This window comes from Acanthochromis polyacanthus, chromosome 21, assembly GCF_021347895.1.
Source record: "Acanthochromis polyacanthus isolate Apoly-LR-REF ecotype Palm Island chromosome 21, KAUST_Apoly_ChrSc, whole genome shotgun sequence".
Taxonomy (NCBI): domain Eukaryota; kingdom Metazoa; phylum Chordata; class Actinopteri; family Pomacentridae; genus Acanthochromis; species Acanthochromis polyacanthus.
Window position 1 is genome coordinate 23,177,783 of NC_067133.1, and position 22,050 is coordinate 23,199,832.

At 42.9% G+C, this 22,050-nt stretch overlaps 1 protein-coding gene across 3 annotated transcripts in view; it reads right to left on the reverse strand.

The window, feature by feature from the left end:
* The window catches only part of nbr1b (NBR1 autophagy cargo receptor b), a 609,335-nt gene that overhangs the window by 187,652 nt on the left and 399,633 nt on the right, over positions 1 to 22,050 (reverse strand). For 2 of the 3 annotated variants that reach the window (XR_007938739.1, XM_051941286.1), the window contains one exon: positions 8,871 to 9,273. The exons of the other annotated variant lie outside the window; for it this stretch is intronic. Coding sequence is in view for 1 of the 2 variants with exons in the window: in XM_051941286.1 (XP_051797246.1) it covers positions 9,246 to 9,273 (28 nt within the window). In the remaining variant the exon portion in view is untranslated. Of the gene's footprint in view, positions 1 to 8,870; positions 9,274 to 22,050 lie in introns of those variants that run through there. 3 annotated transcript variants of the gene reach the window in all.

Sequence of the window (22,050 nt, forward strand, 5' to 3'; positions counted from 1 at the left end):
TTGTGTAGTCCATTTAAACCCCTGAGCTGTCTGAAGGTCACCCTCTGCTAAGGGACAAACTGATGGCTATGCAGCACGCTGATCCCGTTTGAGCCAGTGCTTCAGTTTGTGCAGCATCAAAGCTGCCCCATCGTGACGAGAACGTGCATGATCAAGCTCATGTTTTGTGGCTCCTCAAACATTAGGAAAAGCTCACTGTCAGGGTAAACAGGACGGACTGACTAAGACAGAGGGGGGAAAAAAAGACTAAACACTCAGAAACGATTCAGGAGACAGGATACAGGTGGAACGAGATAAAGAACAGAAGTAAAAACACAAGCGACACACGAAGACAGACAATTTCAAACCAAACAGGAAGTAGCTACAAAGGGACATGAAACCTACAAATAGACAAACAGATACAAACAGTGGCACAGGAAACATAGCAAAGGAAAACGCACATAAATTAATAGAAAACAGAAACCAAAACATAAATTCATGCTATAGCCTCCCTTATTCTACTCAATTTTTTTTTCTTTGCTTGTTTTTCATGCAAGGCTAAGCAATGGAACGCTGGACCACAGGTGAAAAATGACAAGGTAGCAAAGCACACAGGAGAATCTACACAGGAGAGTACAAGTAATCAGGAAATAGAAATAGAAATTCCAGTCACTGGAAGTAGAATATTCAACTGAATCACTGGAGAAGCAGGAGCATCCCTGTGTCTGTGCCAAATGCATGGAATAGTCTGATACTAGAGTGGAGAAAAGGCCAGGGGGCAGTTGATGATATGGAATGAGATGCAGGTGTGCTCAATTGAGCTGCCACAGGTAGTCAAGCCACATCGTCAGCCACACACTGACAAATAGACAGGAAGACCAGAAAATCAGACAAGAGGAGAAGAGCAGGGAGGAACCAAGTCAAATCTAACCCAAAGCACTAAACAAAACACTTGCTTCCTAATTTCCTGAAAAGCAGCTGGTAATTCTACGTAAAGAAAGGGAATAACGTGTTACCCATTAATCTGTAGGGATGTTACATAATCATGTAAAACCCTGTCTTGAATAACATTAAAGATATTGCCAAAAGAAAACATGTAAAACAGCAAGGGATTGGGAAAAGTAACTCTGGAACCAGCTGCTGCTCCCACCAGTTAATTTTATTAGTACAACTTTAACAGAAGGAATATTAGCTAAGAATGTGTCCTGTTTGTGATGTTTTGTTCTCAGCTGGAAGTTCATGTCCCCATGGTAAAAGTGACCTGAAGACAACTTGCCATTACAGTGCCAAGATCCCCAACAGATACTCAGTAGGTATCAGCACATTCCTGATGGTGAGTTTTAGACTGCTACATGCCACTCTAGATTGACATCCACGATGGACTGTAGATTCTATAAATTTAATAAAATTCCTCATCGTAGTAAAGAATATATAGACAATGTCTGTAAGTATAAAGCATTTTCCATAAATTATTCTCTCTTTATCTCCCAGGCTTTGCAGTATACCCAGCAGTGGTGAAAAATGAGTCACATTACTGTTCTCTGAAAATTTCGGTACACTGTTTGGGCAGTCTGATGAGAACACAACATCTGTACCATGTTCTGTCAAGTTTATTATTGTGAGATTATCATGGTCTGTAATTAATTAATATGACTCAAACTGTGTTTTGTCTCTAAACAAAGCAGCTTCCAGATCATCTATTAAATATGTGTTTGTGGGGATGTGTGCCTTTTATTGGAATCACAATTAAAATGAGGTGATACAGTGATCACAGTGTGCTATGAATGGGTTGGCACAGCATTTGACAGATGTTCAGCATGTACAGATAATGGTATAAAACACTTAACCAGCTCCACTGTTAGTCACCAATTAGTTAATGTATTATTCATACACTTAATGATGAATACACAGCAGAATGCTGCCACCTTCTGAATAAGTTAAGTTACAGAATTGCATATAACCAAGGACCTGCTGAGATATTTTGAGGGCCAGTGCCTTCATTTTCATTCCTGCATTTCTACCATAGAAACTATATCCAGTGCAATGTGTATGATGAGCCCATACAGGCCAAAAGTTTGGAAGCAAGGCCAATACAGGCTAAAGATTTGGAAGCAACTTCAGGTTTCTGTTCACAATGCCTTTCTCAAAGGTAGTTGCTAGAGGTACGGACCCGTACTTTCCATTTGCCAATCAGATACGCGAGATCTGGTCACGTGACTCCTGGTAGACGCTGGAGGTAGGGACCCGTAGCATCGGTACTACCTGACCCTAACACTAACCCTAACCTTAACCTTTGCTTAACTTTCAACAGTTTGCAGTGGTTAGCAGCTTCTTGACTCGCGAGACTCGCGTACGGGTCTGTATCTGTCTGGCAAATGGAAAGTGCCGTATCCGTAGCCCACAGGCTACGGGTACGGGTCCATATCTGTAGACACTACCTTTCTCAAAAACATTATGAATTCTCTGGATGTAATTACCTCATGATTACACTATGCCTTCATTGGTATGCACCATTTTCCTCAATTTTAAAAGAAAAGAATGGCTTAGTTTTAGGGTTGACAAGATTTACAAGAGTCACAACTCCACTGAAAAAGCAAAAAATAAAATAAAATAAAAAATTACAGTTTGCATTATTCACTTCATCCCTTTGTCTTTTTAAAGTTTGCATACAAAAATCCCAATAAATCTCAACTGTGTCCATATCTCTGGCAAACTACCACAAAAATCACTAGAGACACACAGCTGTGTACAGAAACAAGAGAACAGATTTGTACAGTGAGGAAAGAGAGATACACTGAGAAAAATTACAAAACATCTAATTGTGTCCAGCAAAGAAGTTCACTACACTCTGAAGAGACTAGAAGAAACTGGAAGTTACGATGATAAAAAGAAAAGGTCTGGAAAAAAGACGGTTATTACAAAGAGGATAAACATATCATTGTCAGCAGTAAGAGAGCAGCAGAATATACCACCAAAAATAAGGGAAGAAATCAACATGACAAGGTAAACACTCATACCTCTGACAACTGTGAAAAGACGTTTGAGGAAGGCTGGTCTGATAAGATAAGATAAGATAAGATAAGATAAGATAAGATAAGATAAGCCTTTATTACTCCCCGTGTCCGGGAAAATTTCCCATGTTACAGCAGCACACAGCATACAGTATGAGCAACAATAAATATAGGTAGGTTGTGTATCTGCAAAAACAAGCAAACAAAAAACCCTTGGTGGCCAAATAACAAAATAACAAGATAAAGAGATTATGAGCGGACAAAAGCACACAAAAACTGGACCTATGATGACTGGAAACATGTTCTCTGGACCGACAAAGACAAGGTTGAAGTAACTGGTTCAAATCACAGAGTCTATGTTCGCAGGCAAACTGGTGAACATCTTAAACCACCATGTGTAACACAATAAAGCATGTAAGTAGTAGTGCCATGGTATGGGGATGTCTTGCAGGTCACAGTGTGGTAGATTTGTTTGAAATAAAGAGTATCATGAAGAAGGAACAGTAACACTCATTCCTCCAGCATCATGCAGTTCCATCTTGACTAAGACTTGTGGGTCGAAAGTTTATTTTGCAGCAAAATAATGAACTTAAGCATTCTTTCAAGGTCTGTCAATGCAATACAATACAATACAATACAATACAATGCAATGCAATGACTATTAATTCCTGAAGGGAAATTCAATTGTCTGGTCTCATCTTTTTACTTTTGAATTAAATAGTCTGATCCTGCAGCGAAGGGATAGGAGCTGTCCACCAATGTTTTGTTGTTCACTGAGGCAGATGTGAAGTGGATGATGCAGGTTTGTCAGAATGGCCTCCATCTTTCTAAGTGCCTGTCTCTCCACCTCATCCTCCAATGTGTTTAATTTTATTCCAAACACAGAGTCAGCTTTTTTAATCAGTTTGTTCAGACACCTTGCATCCTTGTTTTTTATTCTGCCTCCCCAGCAGACTGCAGCATAAAACAGGACACTTGCTACCAATGACTGATAAAACATTTGCAGCATCTTACTGCATATGTCAAAAGATCAAAGTCTTCTGAGGCAAAAAAAAAAAGTCTAGCCTAGCTTAGCTAGACTGTATTCCTGTTATAAGGGATATACGGGAATACGGTCTAGCCCTCCTCCATTGACACATTTTGACAGGTTTTCAAGCTCCGAGCAGATCAGACAGAACCAATCAGAGCACCAGAGGCGGGAGTTAACGATGCGTCATCTGGCGACCGCAACAGAGCAAGGTTTCTCTCGTGCGCTTTCCTCTGTTTTGCACGGGCTGAATTTGTCCTCAAAACCTCAACAAGAAGCAGCTCTTAAAGCTTTTCTTTTACAAAGGATGTATTTTTAATTCCGGCAGGCTGTATGATAGAATGCGTAATGCTGCCCTCCACTGTTGAAAGGGAGAGCTTAGATTTTCCTCAGGACCCCTGTACGGCGAAGGAAGCTGTTAAAACTACAAAACCTCATGGCGGAAAGGCAATTGTTAGGTTGCTTAGTGATTGCGTCACACATGTGTTACGCTGATTGGCTCTCTCCAATTCAAGCTGTGATCGGTAGTCCCCGCCCTCTGGGCTAGATTTGGTTCAATGGAGCAGTTCCAGACTGACTTTATGTGTATTTGTAATACACAATATAAAGGCTGTCTGGTCCCCAGGCAAAAAAAAAGTCAGCTCTGGCCTTTTTTGTAGATGAAGTCTACGTTTTTAGACCAGTTTAATTTATTGTCAAGATGGACACCTAAATATTTATATGATATCACCTCCTCGATGTCCACGCCACAAGTGTTCACTAGCGGAAAAGGGGCTTTGGATGTACGGAAATCAATGATTATTTTCCTTTGTCTTTGAGGCGTTGCGTAGCAGGCAGTTTTTGTGACCCCAGTCACTGAAGGCATTTATCAGATCACTGTATTCGGCTTCATGTCCATTTCTGATACATGCCGCGATAGCAGTGTCATCAGAGTATTTCTGAATGTGGCAGGACTCAGTGCTCTATTTGAAGTCAGACGTATACAGTGTGAACAGGAATGGAGCCAGGACTGTTCCTTGTGGAGCCCCAGTACTGCTCAGCAATGTCCCAGAACACAGTTCCCCAGCCTGACAAACTGTGGCCTTCCTGTCAGGGTAATCAATGATCCAAGAAACACAGGAAGGATCCACTTCCATCTCTGTGAGCTTGTCTTGAGTATGGTATGTTGGATGGAGTTGAATGCATTTGAAAAATCAAAGAACATCATTCTCACATAAACACCAGGTTCCTCCAGATGAGACAGGGCAGGGTGAACATGAAGAGAATGGCATCATCCACTCCAACGTGCTCTTTTAAATGGTAGTATTATATAGCGCTTTTATCCAAAGTGCTTTACATGATACGTCACATTCACCCATTCATACACTGATGGCGGAAGCTGCCACACAAGGCGCTAAACCACGACCACCAGGTCAGGAGATGTCTTGCTCAGGGACACCTCGACATGAGTTCGACGGGCCGAGAATCGAACTGGCAAACCTTCCAGTTACAAGACGGCCACTCTACCCACTGAGCCATGCCGCCCCTACATCTTTGGATGCAAACTGTAGGTTATCGAGTTTGTCTTTGACATCAAGCCTCAGTAGGCGTAGAATGAGCTGCTCCAGAGCTTTCATGATGTGTGAGGTCAGGGCAATAGGTCTGTAGTCATTTAGTTCAACTGGACATTTGATTTTGGTACCCGGCACAATACAAGATATTTTCCGTAGAGCAGACACCCGCCCCAGCTGTAGACTCAGGCTGAAGATCCTAGGGAGAGGTTGACACAGTTGTGCAGCACAGTCTTCAAGCAGCCTTGGACACATACCATCTGGGCCAGCTGCCTTCCCAGAGCAAAGTCTCTGAAGCTTCAACATCACCCCTGGTCTCTGTGACAGAGAAGGTACAGAGACAGGGTGTCTGTACCCTTCTCTGTTCACAAGGGGAGGGCTGTAGCTGTGGAGACATGTAGGAGACGGAGAAGGAGAAGGATCAATTATAGTGGGGGATTTCCATTATGTGAGGAGAAGAAGGATGAGCAGCAGTGGAAGTAGGTGTTCCCACAGTGTCATATCTGTTCAGGAACAGTTTGTCAGTGCTTCCCGAACCAAAATCGAGAAAATTCATTGGACTTATTTTTTTACTGATGGATAGAAGGACAAAGAAGAAGCGGTTCCCTCTGCGAATCTTTTCCCAACCGATAGATTGCAAAACCCTCTTCAGAGTCACAAAGGTCACCGTGACTCTGGGACCGCGTCTTTCTGGTCCAGAGGAGACGCACAGCCCAAAAAGCTCCATCTCGCTCTCCGCTGTCCAGCCTCATGTCAAAGGACTTCCCAGTCCACAGCCAGCAACAACTCGCTCATCCAAAAGTTCCATCTCGCCCAAAACCTCCATCCGCCGCCTGATCCTCACTGTCCCAACGACCCCGAGGAAGCCCAGCCCCCCTAACATCTTGTTTTCATGGCTTGATGCTACTGCGAGGGTCCGGTAGAGGCTCTGTGCAGCATGACTTGGCATCATTTTAGACCCACACTCCCTCAAGCGGCACCTTTTCAAGCAGAAAATTCCTGTTCCACAACATCTTTCATATTTTTCGAAACAAAAGCAGACAGAGACAGACGGAAAAACATGGCAGACAAGCAGGAGCTACTAGCAGCTGAATTGCAGAAATACAAAAATTTGTATGATTCTTCATGCAGTGATCATCAAGATAGCAGGTAATGAGTAATTGCTGGCGTGAAATAGTGACCACACTTTGCAAAGATGAGGACTGGACAAAGAAAATATGGAAAAATCTACGGGACAGATATGTAAAAGCCAAAAAGAGCATGAAAAGGTGAAGTGGAAACCCGGGAGGAAGCACAAATGTCCCCAGGATTTTAAAAAAGTTGAGTTCTCTGTCAACTTTTTTCAATCACAGGGAAACAGAGTCAGATTTACCTCCAGATGAGGCAAGTCTGTTGATACTTATGTCAGAACAGAAAACTAACTGCTGAATTGCAGCTATTTAGTAAAAACTAATCGCATTTATATTTAATACATATTTAAATAGGCTGTTGTGGAGGAGTTGGAAATGCACGTCTTATCTCCACCAGTTCAGACTTAATCAAATGGACAACAATCTGCTCTTCAGACCTGGACGTCTTGCAACCCTCACCTTCACCTTTGGCGTCTTCAGTTGTGTCGTTGTATTCCTCTCTAATGTTTATCAGACATAATTTTTAACATATACAACAGATCCGTTCTGGAAAGCCCACGACCCATCATCTTAAGATCCAATCAGGATGCCCATGAAATAATCGTATTCGAAGTTGGACTCCCTCCTCTCTTTTATTTCTGCTAGGTTGGCATCATTTCTGTTTTAGCTCAGCATGCCCTAAGTTTCAACTCATGAGTGCAGGACATAGAGAGGACATGAACTTCCTGTCTTTATGCCTTATATGTGCTCCATAGGCTTCAGTTGGGTGTGCTTTCCACAGGATTATCCAGCATACTCAGAACTTCAGCTGACATGTTAGGTCTTCCGATCTTAATCTTTGTTTGCTCTTAAATTTGTTTACACATCCTATTCATCCAATTTTATCATTTGTTCAGTGTTAAAATGCCACAACACACAACCTGTGGTTTCAACACACAAGAGAAGTTCTTAGGGCCCCAGTCACCCTTCAGATTCCCCTCAACCATCACCGCACAGTCCAGCGGCTCATCCTCTAGCGGCAGATCAGTAGTCTTCCAGTTCATTGTTTCCTCAAAAATTTCAGGCCTGGGATCGACCTACACCACCATCCTCTCCAGCATGTCCGCAAACACCCCCCGCCATATCCAGCATACTTGGGCACCGCAGAAACCTTCGAGACCCCATAAGATACAGAAAGCCAGGAGCACCGTTGACAGGAGATTGTTGAAGGTACGTTTAACTTTTTGTTCGAAAGCTGACTGCCCCTGAAAAGCACAAGTTTTGTTATGTTCACATCTTTTTTCTGTTGGTTACAGCAGTCGATGAAAGTGCCATGAACCAAGGACCGCTATGTCTGAACAAGGCAGCGGAGCCACCTGCAGAATGTCAGAGAAGACCAGGATGACAGTGCACTCAGCAGCAAGTCTCTCACGACCCATCAACTACTGTGTCAAGTAGCACAAACTTCATCTCCTCCTTTTTGGCAGAGCATGGCAGAACAAAAAGCTAATAACTCTGTCCCGTGCTGGATTAGCATGTCATAATAATTGTAAAACATACAACGTTTAGTCCTTCATCAATAAAGTGTTTATTAAACCTATTTAAGCAAACAGTGTTTTATGTTTCTCTCAATTAATTACAAGGAAAAAATGTTGTTAAATATGTGATAAAACAAATTTGCTTCATCAGTTTTTTCTCAAATTATATATGACAAGAAAACATAACAAATCACAAAAGTATTGTAGCAAGTAGTGTTAATTACAGTAGCATTCTCTAAATAGCTGTAAAGCTGAACTCTACACTGTAAAAATTACCAGGGTCATTCAACTTAATAGTTTAAGTTCAACTGCTGCCTTAAAAAATGTAAGTACACTCAACTTCAAGAAAAGCTTTTTTTCAACTCAAGAATGCAAGTTTATAAGTTCCCTGGTTGATGATATTTTTTGTTTTGAACTTGATACTCTGCGTTGAAACAAGTCACAAAATAAGTTTTCATTCCAGAAAACTTACATTCTCTCGTCAGGGAAACTTACAGTTAGATGCTATTCAACCATATATTCATATAACATTGTTATTTGATGATCATTTGTTGTTTGAACTTTATACCTGAGTTAATACAATACAAATATATTGGTCCATTCAGGTAAACGGTTCTAGTGAACGGAACACACAACTGTACATCCTTTAGTATATTTTAAAGTTAAAATAAAGAGTGAACAGTCCTCAATACGCACACACAAAAAGTGCTGTTTTGAAAAAAATCAAGCTGTTACAGTTTGTACCTCAAGATTTGTTTCTCAGTCCATGTACTCGAGCTGAGGCCTGGTCTGGTTTAATCTTCATCACAACTCTCTGAAGAAACTCAAATGAGTACTTCATGCATCGGGATACTTGAGACTCACACAGTAGATGATGCCCATAAGCCATGGCGAAGCTTTGTGCCACATCTTTAATGTTGTGAAGCACAATGGTCTCCTCGACCACAACTTCCACATCGAAGATCTCAACTGGAATGGCACCTTTGTTGACCACTTTCAAAGGCCTATCAGGAGGCCAAGCTGCATCCCCTTCATGGCTTCATCCAGAATCCCAACAGCCTTGAAAAGAAGAAATATGTATGACCATTTTGTATGCAAGCTCGGGATGCACAACAGTTAATCACAGTTTATGTGCCAACACTTTGCTCTGCTTTTAACCCTTATGTACCCTGGGGTTCATTTTGTTTTGTGGGGGTCGATCTGGACCTCAACCCCACTTGGTACACAGGAGGAGGAGGAGGAGGAAAGGGGGGTCGGCCAGGGGTCTTTGTTTCTTACAGGGTGGTGGTGGTGGTGGTGGTAGAGAGGTTGTTCTGGACCCCTCCGGACCCCACAGAAGCGAAGAAGCTGACTCTCCTCTCCCACCTACAGGGTCCAGAACGACCCCCAGCCCCCTAAGAAACAACAAAGAACCACACTGACCCCCTCCTTCTTCCCTTCCTTCTTCTCTTTTCTCCTCCTCCTCCTCGTCCTCATCATCATCATCATCCGGTGCGGTCACAGGAGGAAGAGGATGATGAGGAGGAGGAGAAAGAAGGAAAGAAGGAGGGGATCAGCCGGGCCCTTTGTTGTTTCTTAAGGGGGTGGAGGTCGTTCTGGACCCCACAGGTGGGGAGAGGAGAGTTAGCTTCTTCGTTTCTGCTGCCGCCGTGCTTCTGCCGCCGCTTCCGCCGCCGCTTCCGCCGCCGCTTCTGCAGCCGCAGCAGCCGCTGCCGCTTCCTTTCCTTCTTCTTCTCCTTCTTCTCCTCCTCCTCCTCGTGGCATAGCAGCGGCGGCGGCACAAGCGGGACAGTAGCAAATCACGCAGCCAGAACACACGTGAATCAGACACCTGTGGCAAACCGTGTTGGTCTTGACGTCTTTGCTCCTCAGGCAGACCAGGCACTGTTTCCTTTTTTTCCTAAGGTGGACCAGAAGACATAAGCGGTCTTCATCTTCGCGGTCTCCTGCGCGCCGCAGGGGAGGCAGAGGCAACGGAAGCAGAGGCGGCGAACGGGCGGTCGTGGACATTTGGCGCCCTGGGGGGCTGGATCAGGGCTCTTCCCAGCTGTTCCAGGAACAACCTTCGCTTGTTGAGTTTTCCACTCATCCACTCAGGGTGAAGTTCACGGCAAATGACAAATGCGTTGTATGCCGAGACGTCCACCATGTTGTGGAATAACGCCATGGGACAGCGACACGTTTTTCTTCTACAGCTGTAAGTGGCTGTGACCTTGTCCAGGTTGTCCACCCCTCCCTTGGTACGATTGTACTTGAGAACGGCAGCAGGTTTCCCTCTTCTTCCTCCTCCTCCTCCTCCTCCTCCTCCTCCTACGAGCCCGTCGGCAGTGGTGGTGGGGCAGGAGGGACGACGATGACGCTCTGATCAGAGGTGAGAATGAGGACGTTTTGTTCTTCTTCACCACGTATGATATCAGTCCGAGCCGAGGGCCTCCTCCTCCTCCTCCTCCTCCTCCTCCTCCCCCGGCTCCGTGGCGGTCACGAGGATCGAGGAGGACACCTCCCTGCCTTTGCAATCGTGCATTTCCGGCGGTATTTCGGGCGCGTTGTGCCGAAGGGTGCCGAGGATCGCTAGTCCTCGTTCTCTGAACAGGCGGACCGCGGGCCAGTGCGAGGTGAAAAAGTCGCATGTCACGGTCCTGTCAAGTAGGATGCAGATGTTGAGGTCTCAGAAAGCACTCAGGCTCATTAAGGCCTTAAGGTAACAAAGGTTTTGAAGCAGACAAACGAAGAAACATTATGAGTAAACCGCATGATTATGCTTGCTGATAAATATATATGTTTTAAAGTGTGATTTGATTAAAGTGATGATTCAGATGATTTATTATGTTTAGATTGAGAGGAATGATTTAAGAAGTGATTCTGTGTAAAGTAAATCCTTGTTTAGGCTCTGTGTGTGTGCGTACAGGCCTCATCGGCTTTGTGTGTGTAAGTCTTAAAAAAAGCAGAAGTGCAGTAAACAACAGTCACAATGACTCGGCAGCCACAATGACACAGCAACCTCCCCAGAAAAAAGGGAAGTTTGGGAAAACCCAAAAGGGCTGGCTGAAATGTGTGTGTGTTAAACAGAATGTGGACACTGTGTATTTGCTGTAACAACATGACTTCTGTATTACTGCTGTATGTGATGACAAGTTGATTGCATAAGTTAGACGGAGCCAGGGGCGTACCTAGCCAGTTTTGTGTGTAGGAGAGAGAGATAAAAGGGCAGAGCCACAAGCACAGAACGGGAGATGTTCGCCGGAGCTGCCAGAAGAGCTGCAAAGGGAACTTGGCCAGAGTTCTGAAGAATCTTCACCTTCCTCCATTGCCCTAGAGACGGGAAGACTACGCGGGTCTTAGGCTCCAGAGATCGCTGAGGACATCGTTGGAAGCAAAGTCTTTTTCTGACTTTGTTCAACAAGCGAAGACCACACTCTGCCAAACGGAGAGTCCTAAAAGGTTCTGCAGTTATCCAGAAGAAACCAATAGAGGGAAGAACCGACTACACCCGAAGAGGCAAAGGAGGCAACAGCACTGGGCTGTTCCCCTCCCCGGGGCTGGGAGACCCAGTGACCCACCACAGCCTGAACAGACGAGGGTTTTCCATCACCACCATACCACAGAGAAGACAGCTGGGGCGTAAGCACTAACGTTCCAGCCGATTCCAGAGATAACTGCCAGACCACGATTGGCTCACAGGACTCCTCCACTCCCCCCTGCCGAGGGATAAGATCCTTTTGTCCGCCAAGAAGACATCGTAATGAGTCCTCTGGACAACTGGGGACTCCTCCCAGACGCAAGTCAAGACCGAGTGATACGGTAGTGGCCACGCTGTTCGCTCTCTCTCCTAAATTTAATCATTAGAGAAGATTGTCAGGTACGCTCAATTTAGTTACTTTAGTATAATTTTTAATCAGAAATAATAAATTTTTTAATCATGAATTGATGCTGTGCCCTTGCTAAATTTGCTTAATAAAACGCTTTATTGCATTTAAAGAGAAGTCTAATGAAATTATTATAAACCACTAAAAACCTGCATAGTGGTAAAAAGTTAAGTTGATTGTGTGCATTCAATCCAATGGTTCTTAAAGGTTACTTAGTCCAAAGTGAGAGTGTTTAAACATTACCCCTGAGGTTAGTTCTTTCCAAACCTCTAAAGCGAACCCAGGAATAGCACCAAGTGCATGCAAGTCCTTAGAGAGAAGCTGACTGATAACGAACGTGATTGATAGATCAATTCTACTGCTTAGAAAGGCTGCTTGGTGGGATAGCATTTATCAGATAAGAGGGGTGAGACGTTCGGATGCAAGGCAGTCAGAACCTGGGCGAGTGTCTCTCGACTCCAGCTTAATTATTCTGCTGAAACCTGTTAGGTGGAATACTAGTAGCAGATAGAATCTAACCCTTTAAACGGAGAGCTGGACCAGTACAGTACAGTAATGCATGCATGCAGACTCCCTGTTGTTCTTGCTGACAGCAGATTGACTAGACTAAGACAATATTCCTCTGCATGCAGTTGTTCGCAACAGAGAGTGAATTCTAAACTATTACATGAGTTTTTAAACTAAGTATTTGCTGTTGTCTGATTGGTCCACGCTGAGGATGGCCTTCCGGATGTCTTCAGTCTTCGTCCAATCCGAGCCGTCTTCCTCCTGTAATGAGTCCCTCTGTATGTGTGTGTATTGTGACAGCTCCCTGTGACCTTTGCACAGACTTTAAGAGCTCTCCTCTCTGTGATCAGAAGACTCTGTTCCAATTGTGCTGAATTAAGCATTTTACTGATTCAGTTTTATTCAATTTATATTTTAATAACAATATCAATAATTTAATTACACATATACGGAAGATTAGGATGATTCTATCCCTTAATTTGATTTAATTTAGGATCCTCATTAGATAATATAAGATTCCTCTGCTTATCCCCATTTTATTGTTAATTTAAGACATTGCTGATTTCATTTCCTTTTAATTCCTCAATATTGTTTATGGTATAATACTTTAACTTTTATTCTTGTTGCAGCAACTGGCCTTTGTTTGAACCTTTCTCCCCTTTCTCTGTCCTCCTGTGCGTACGTGACAACTCAGCACATCTCTGAAACCACAGACCCCCTGTTCTTCAAGGTGTTCCATCTGGTTTAACGGGTGTTGTACCTTTTTCGGTCAAAACTGTCCGCCTGTGTCTTATTTTTGTGTCAACTTGTCGGGTTGAGGTGAGGAGGTAACTTTCCCCCAGCCTTCTTCCTAAAGGTCAGATGAAACCGCAAGCCTTTTGCTAAATAGAGCGTGAAGAATTTACCTTAAGTCAACATTTTCCTTTAAGTTAGAAGTTGAAGCTTAAACATTTTGCTTAGATCAACACTTCCTTTTTCAGGTTACAAGCTAAAACTCAAACATGCATTCATAAGCATTCCAGTATATTTGATTATAGGGTTAATACAAGTTGCAAGCACACTGATATATAATTGATTACATGACGTGATTAAATGATGATTTATGATTAAATGGATTATAACTAAAGATAGAATTAAAACATGATTATTTGATAGATAGGTTGAAATGAATATTCCCCACAGTTCGCCTCCTCCGATGTACTCATCTCGCGGATTGAGCTGCTGCTACTGCTGCTGCTGCTGGACCGTTGTCCATCGCAGCAGCACCTCGGTGGTTCTTCCTTCATCCGACTCCGGCGGCAGTGGCGGAGGGTTGGAGGAGGAGGAGGAGGAGGAGGCCATTTCGGTCCTAAGACTCTGAGGAGATGGTTCCCGTTCCCGTTGTAGTTCTCGTTCTTGTTGGTGGTATTGGTGGTATCGGTGGCGGCGGTGGTGTCGATGTTGTGCAGTGGCAGCGGCAGCGGCAGCGGTCACTTTTCCCCCTTTCACAAAGGGTTTTCGAGGTTTTATTCGTCGTCATTGTTGCTGTTCTTCTTCTTCTTCTTCTTCTTCTTCTTCTTCTTCTTGTCGTCGTTCTCTTTGTTGTTCTCATCGTTCTTGTCTCAGTTGTCGCTGTCGGTGTTGTTGTCTTTGTCGTCATCGCTGTTGTGCAGCTGCAGCAGCGGCGGCCTCAGGGTCTCCCCGGGTCCCAAGAGCAGGGTTTGAGCACAAGGACCACATTGTCCTCTTCTTCCCTCTCGTCCTGGATCCCCATCTCCTTGTCATCGTCGTACCCTCTATCGGTGACCTGCTATCCCTGGCTGAGGAGAGCCCCATGGTCATGAATAAGGGACAAAAAGGAAACAAAATCTGGTCCATGTCTTTCGCGTGTAGGCGGCGGTGCTGATGGTGGTGGTGGTGGTGGTGCTGGTGACGGTAGTTGTAGTAGTGGCGGTAGTTGTAGAAGTGGTAGTGGTTGTGGTGGTGGTGGTGGTGGTGGTGGTGAGGATGATGTGGTGGGGGGGCACCGTCATGTTTATATTGTTTTCGTTTTGCCCGACCAACCGGCTCATTTTTCTTCTTACTCCGTCCAACCAGGTCGGAGCCATCCGATGGGCTCTTGTTTATTGTTTGGTCAGACGGACGGACTTTCTTCTTATTCCCCCGTCCAACCAGGTCTTGTTTTTGATTGTGTTTTTGTTTTGTGGTTTGGTCCTGGGGTTATCGGAGCCGTCCGACGGGCTGCTGCTTTATATATATATATGTGTGTATGTATATATATATATATATATATATATATATATATTTTGCTTGTTTTATGTTTTGGTCCTGTTTTGTCAGTCGGAGCCGTCCGACGGGCTCTTCTTTTTTGTTTGGTCCAAAGGACGGGCTTTCTTCTTAGTCCCCCGTCCAACCAGGTTTTTTTTTTTTTTTTTTTTTTGAGTCTTTGTTTTGTGGTTTGGTCCTGGGGTTATTTTTTTTTCGGTCAGAGCCATCCGACGGGCTGATGCTCTTTTTGAACAAAGTCTTTTTATTATTTTTTAAATCTTATTTAACAAAAAACAATTCAAACAATACAAACATCACACACAAACTGAACCCCTCCCACCCCAACCCCAGAACTCCAGACCGTCAGTTACACTTCAAAAAAGAAAGAAAAAAAAAGGCATCCATATAATACTTACTAGTAAATCACACATCATGTACATTACCAATTCACAGGCATGCATATGCTCTGCACTCAAAAAGTACAGCAGTTGCACAGTTACACTGGCAGCTGCCATGCCTTCGACCACAGATATGAACGCCCCCCAGGTATTGTTAAACTTCTTCACAGAACCTCTTATAGTATATTGAATTTTTTCCAAATGATTATGACTCATAATCTCTTTTATCCTGTGCCCAAATGTTGGTGGGTGAGACTTCTTCCAAGTTTGTAAGGATTAGCCTCCTGGCCAACAGAGAGCAGAAGACAATCAGGTTTTTGTTGCAGCCACTGAGAGCAACACCCTCAGGAATCACTCCAAATAATGCAATAAGTGGAGATGGGCTTATTGTCTTTCCACATACTTTGGAAAAGATGTCAAAAATTGATTTCCAAAACCTGTACAGCTTTGGACATGTCCAAAACATATGCAACAGTGTAGCTGGGGCATGTTTACAGCGGTCACACGTGGGGTCCAGTTCCAGTTTAAGTTTGGATAGTTTGACCTTGGACCAGTGGAAACGGTGCACAATTTTGAACTTGATTACTCTGTGTCTGAGGCATATTGATGAGGAATTAATTCTCTGTACAATGTTTTGCCAGACTGAGTCTGAAAGAGATTCAGCTAAGTCTGTTTCCCATTTGTTTTTAAGTGATTCTAAGCCGACTGCTTGACATGAACTGAGCAACTCATAAATTTTGCTCATTGTTTGCTTAGCCCTTTAAGCTTCAGTGTACCGCCGGCGGTACACCTACTAATTTGCATAGGAATTTCAAGAATGTCCGACGGGTGTAAACGCGATTATACAAACACTATACACCGATGGAAAGCTTAGATTCTCATGAATCCGCCGGTATAAACCACTTTCAGATGCGATTACCACAGCGGGTGAGAAAAACACATTTGTCCGACAAAAACAAATATTCATCCATCCGTTCTCTATACACGGCTTCAAAGCACACAGCGCGACTCACATTTCCGGGTTTATTATTACACACACAAAAAGATTCCACAAAAAACGGCCATAATCCAACCTTTTACATCAGATGACACAAGCCAGTAAACTATTTTGTCCAAAACATGTCCTGAAGTCGGTATAAATCCCCGAATCAGTCGTTTTCAAGGAAATGCACCTCCCGATGCGCGTCCAATATTCCCCGTATTTTTCGTAATTTTTTTTATTTAAAAATAGAATATTAGCGATTTTTTTGTACTGAAAACGGCTGGAATTGACTGAAGCTTAAAGGGTTAGTAGAGGTTTTACATTTAAAAACTGAATCCAAAAAAGAAATATGAGGATGTGCTGGAAAACACTCAGAGTTAGACTTCACAAAACCTCGGAGCTGTAAATACCTGAAAAACTGGGATTTATGAATGTTATATTTCTGTGATAACTGTTCAAAGGTGGCAAATGTATTTTCTATATAAAGATCATAGAATGACTGTATCCCAAGTTTCTGTCAGCTACCAAAGGCTTTGTCCATTATTGATGGATTAAACGTGATTTTTTGTCACAGGTGCAGCAAGTGACAATCCTGTCAAATTAAACGACCGTCTAAATTGGTTTCAAATTTTTAATGTATTGATAGCAACTGGGTTAGATGTAAAAGTTGAAACAGGCTGCTCAAAAGGTAATTTGGAACATAGCAGGGCAGCAGGAGAAGTGGAGTCAAGTGCGGCCCTCTCAAGTATCAGCCAACTAGGGCTAACGGTATCTTGTCTCATCCAATATAGCAAGGTTTTTATGTTTGCTGCCCAATAATAATATAAAAAATTTGGAAGTGACATGCCCCCCATTTCACAGGGCAGCTGCAATATGTTTGTGCTTATCCTGGGATGTTTGTTGTTCCATATAAAGGTTGATATCTGCCTGTTGAGATTGGGAAAAAAAGACTTGGTTAGAAAGATGGGGAGACATTGGAAAAGATAAATGAATTTAGGAAGTACAATCATTTTAATTGTATTAATCCTGCCCCCTAGAGACAGGTGTAAGGCATCCCAGCAATCTAAGTCTTGTTTGAGATCTGACAGTAGAGGTTGATAGTTTGCCTTATATAAATCTTTATGACTGTGGGTTACCCATATGCCTAAATATCTAAATTTTTTGGGGCTAATTTTGAACGGGGTTAACCCAAGATATGACTCATCAGAATTAATGGGCATCAGCTCACTTTTTTGAAAATTAATCTTTTAACCAGATAACTTTCCAAAGTCATCAAGTAAAGTCAATAATTTAGGAATACTTAAGAAAGGGTCGGAAATAAATAATATCATGTCGTCCGCATATAGTGAGGCCTTATGCTCCATGCCCGCTCGGTAAATCCCCCTGATATCAGAGTTCTGTCTTAAAGCGATTGCAAGTGGCTCAATTACAATGGCAAACAGAAGTGGAGAGAGAGGACATCCCTGCCTTGTGCCACGTTGTAATCTGAAGTAGTCAGAAAAATCATTATTGGTGCGGACTGCTGCTATTGGAGAAGAATACAACATTTTTATCCAAGATATAAATTTGGTGCCAAATTTAAAAACTTCAAATGTTTTAAAGAGAAAGTTCCACTCCACCCTATCAAACGCTTTTTCAGCATCAAGTGAAATAATCACTTCACTCTCTTTGCTGCCGGGTGGAGGGGAACCATACAAAATGTTGAACAGACGCCTGATGTTAGAAAATAAATAGCGGCCTTTAACAAAGCCTGTCTGATCATCTGAGATGATGGTTGGAACCACGTCTTCCAGGCAGCGTGCTCAGACCTTTGCCAAAATTTTTGCATCGGTGTTCAGGAGGGAGATTGGGCGATACGAGCTGCAGTTAAGAGGATTTTTATCCTTTTTGAGTAGCAATGAAATGGTGGCCTGACGCATAGATGGAGGGAGAGATTGTAAGGAAAGTGATTCCTCAAAAACTGACAATAATAACGGGGAAAGTAGATCTAAAAATGCCTTGAAAAACTCAGTTGGAAAGCCATCAGGCCCTGGAGATTTACCACTTTGCATGGCACTAATTGCTGAAGTTATTTCAATAACTGAAAGATCTCTTTCCAATTCAGTTACCAATTCACAGTTTACAGGAGAGATATCCAGAGGTTCAAAAAATTCTTGTAGATCAGATGAATTAGCCAATGACCCAGAGGTGTACAATAGCTGACAGAATTTAGTAACGCAGGAATTGATTTCTTTGTTGTCAGTATGTTTTACACCATCGTCATCATTTATTGCTGAAATCATATGGTTAGCAGTTTTTTGTCGCTGCTGATGTGCAAGCATTTTGTTAGCGCAGTACGAAATGATCTGACTCCTCAGATATGCTTTCAATGATTCCCAAATTGTAGATGATGACATCCCTGGGGTCTGGTTGACACTTAGAAAAAATTTAATTTCAGATGAAATGAAACTAACAAATTCTTCTTCTGAAAGAAGTAGGGGATTAAATCGCGATGGACGGTATATGGACTGTACATTAGGGACAAGCATTTTCATGCATAGTGGCCCATGATCGGAAATAACTATAGCTCCATATTCACAATCTGAAATAAGATGCAGAATTTTTTTGTCAAGGAATAGACAATCAATACGAGAATAGGTTTTATGAAAAGGGGAGAAAAAAAGAGTATGTTCTTTGAGTAGGATTTCAAAAATGCCATACATCTGCCACTCCATAGGTATCAAGAAAATGATTAATAGATTGAACCGATTTAGTCAGGGATGCCCTCCCGGGAGCACTCCAATCCAAAGATGAGAGTACACAGTTTGTATCACCACCAATTATAAGATTGTGTGTAGAGAGATTTGGAAGATGGGAGAAAAAGTCATTACAAAATGAAGGATCATCCCATTTTGGTGCATAAATACAGGCTAGAATAGCTGGAAGTGTATACAATTTTCCAACTACAATAACATAACGCCCGCCTGAGTCAGCCCGGACATCAGATACAGTGAATTGTATATTCCTGCCAATTATGATAGCCATCCCTCTTGACCTAGAGTGAAAATTAGATTGAAACACCTGACCTGCCCATTTTTTTTGTTAAAACGTAACTTATCAGCCGAACATATGTGTGTCTCCTGTAAAAATGAAATATCTGCATTAAGTTGTTTCAAATGGGCAGAGACTTTTCTGAATTTAACTGGATGGTTTAAGGATTTAACATTCCAGCTCACACAGTTAACCGAGCTAACCTGGCAACCACCATATCTTCTGATATTATCTGTGTTTAGCATGTTACATATGCCTGGAGTCCTGTTTTGCATATGCAACCTGAAGATACCACATCACCAAAAAGGACAGACATGATGTCAGTAAAAATAAATGCAGATGCCTGATAAAATAGAAAACTAGTAAGCAAAAAAGTCCAGTATATACCCTCCCTCCCTACATGAACAAGGTGATTTGTAAAGCCCTCCAAAATAAACCCGCACATCTAGTGCTTGTTAACTAGGAACACAGTCTGAAAATACGAGAGCTCCCACCCAGCCCATGAAAAAATATATATATAGAAATTAAGTCAATTTAAACATAACAAAAAATCACTGAGATAAAGATATATTAAATCAAAAGTGATGCCTACAAAGAAGCTATCCTATAAAATCGCATACAAAGGCATCAGGTCTGTTGAAAAGTATAATAGAATGCCCATACCTACACAGATATACCAAAGATAACAAGTTCAACGTAAACTGTGTATGGGTTTAAAAAGTTCAGCCTTACAATTATTCATCCTTGTCTGTAGCATGGTCTCCTTCACATATTCCATGGCTTTCTGGGGATCGGTAAACTGCTTGTCCTGTCCATTGTACGTAATTCGAAGTCAAGCTGGAAACAGTCCATAACAAACTCCCTGCCGGTCCTGGAGTAGCCTCCTGACCTCGGTGAATGCAGCCTGAGCTTTGGCTACGCTTGGAGTGTAAAGATGGTGACCGGTGCTCCGTTGAAGCGTAGCGGGCCCCAGCACCGGTCGCATGCACGGCGCAGCACCTCCACACAGTCCCCATGATAATGAAGTTTGGCAACAATGACCCGGGGTTTATCATTCGGCTTTCTCGAACCCAGACCCCGGTGAGAACGGTCGACCAGCGGCTCCTCGTCCAGCTGTAGCACCTGCTGTAGCAGCTTAGCCATGGTTGAGCTGGATCCCGGTGTTTCGGGGACGCCGAGGATCCTCACATTACACCTTCTCATTCCATGTCTTCACACTTCTCCTTTAGCTCCGACACTTCTGACTTCAGCTCTTTCACAGTGTTTTGTAGAGCAACAACTTCATCTGACCATGTAGATAGGCCGCCCTCCACCTCCTTAATGCTCACCTTCACTTGGTCTAGCTCGGCACGGAGCGATGCAGTGCTATTTATTATTTCCACCTTCACCGCTTGCAGCTCACTTTTAAGAAAGCCGAAGTCGTCTGAAAGAGCATCTTTCAGCTCTGCCTTTATCACCACTGAAATATCCGCTTTCAGCGAGAGAAGAATCTCAGACTTCAGAGCTGTGGTATCCAAGTCAGTGGAGCTCGGTGTGGGTGGGGACAGTCTACCTGGGCATCTGGGAGTACTCTGGTCTGATGAGGCGCTGAGCCCAGAGCCAGAGGGTCCGGTGTACTTGTATTTACGCAAGTTTGATGCCATATTTCCACTGTAACATAACAGTTACAGTTGCCAGTGAAATAAGAGTGCTTTTTAGGGATAGATATTCTGAGAAACTCAGTGGAAGTAAAAATTAAAACGGGCTAAGAGGGAGCCCAAGCTAAACACGACCTACTCCGTCGACGTCCGGAACTTGTGTCCCCCGGGCTGTTGCCCTTTTTATCTATATTTTTTCCCCTTGTTTTATGTTTTTGTCCTGTTTTGTCGGTCGGAGCAGTCCAACCGGCTGATGCTCTTTTTATCTATTTTTTCCCCTTGTTTTATGTTTTTGTCCTGTTTTGTCGGTCGGAGCAGTCCAACCGGCTGATGCTCTTTTTATCTATTTTTTCCCCTTGTTTTATGTTTTGTCCTGTTTTGTCGGTCGGAGCAGTCCGACCGGCTGATGCTCTTTTTTATCTATATATATATATTTTTTCCTTGCTTTATGTTTTTGTCCTGTTTTGTTGGTCGGAGCTGTCCGACGGGCTGTTGCTCTCTCTCTCTTTTTTTTTTTTTACACATGCACACATGCACGGAAAGAAAAAAAAACAAAAAATCAAACAAACACAAAGACACAAAAACACAAAATCCACAGGTTTACTCTGGTGTGGTGGTCACATACGGTTGTTGTTTTATTTTTGTTATAGTTGCTCACATTGGCTGAACACATGTCAAACACAACTTGTCACCGTAAAGAGTGAACTCACAACTATGTAAGACCCCAGGCTGTTGCCTTTTTGTGTTTCAAGCTGTCACAGTGCTGCCACACTAATTTTCAGGTGTTTTATTAGGGAAAAAATTTAGGCGAGAATAAAATTCGTCCTAATTCAGTGTGTTCCAACATAAATAACTCAACATAAAAATTCAGGTTGTCAGCTTACAAAGGAGACCCCAACCATGCCTGTACTCCAAACAGTTCAAGAACAGCATTCAATTTACTTTCTGTACATCTTCAGTAGAAATTTCAGGCGAAAATTGACCGCAGCTTGTAGGGTTAAATATGCTTTTAGGTTTGTATGGACTTCACATAGGGACAGAAAGTCTATGTTTTTATCAGTGCAGAGGTGGTGGGATTACGGGAAGGTTTTAATTCAACAATTCTGTCAACAGTATACTCGCAACGTCACCAGGCACATCACGAGATCCCTCCAGGTCCTGGAGACTGA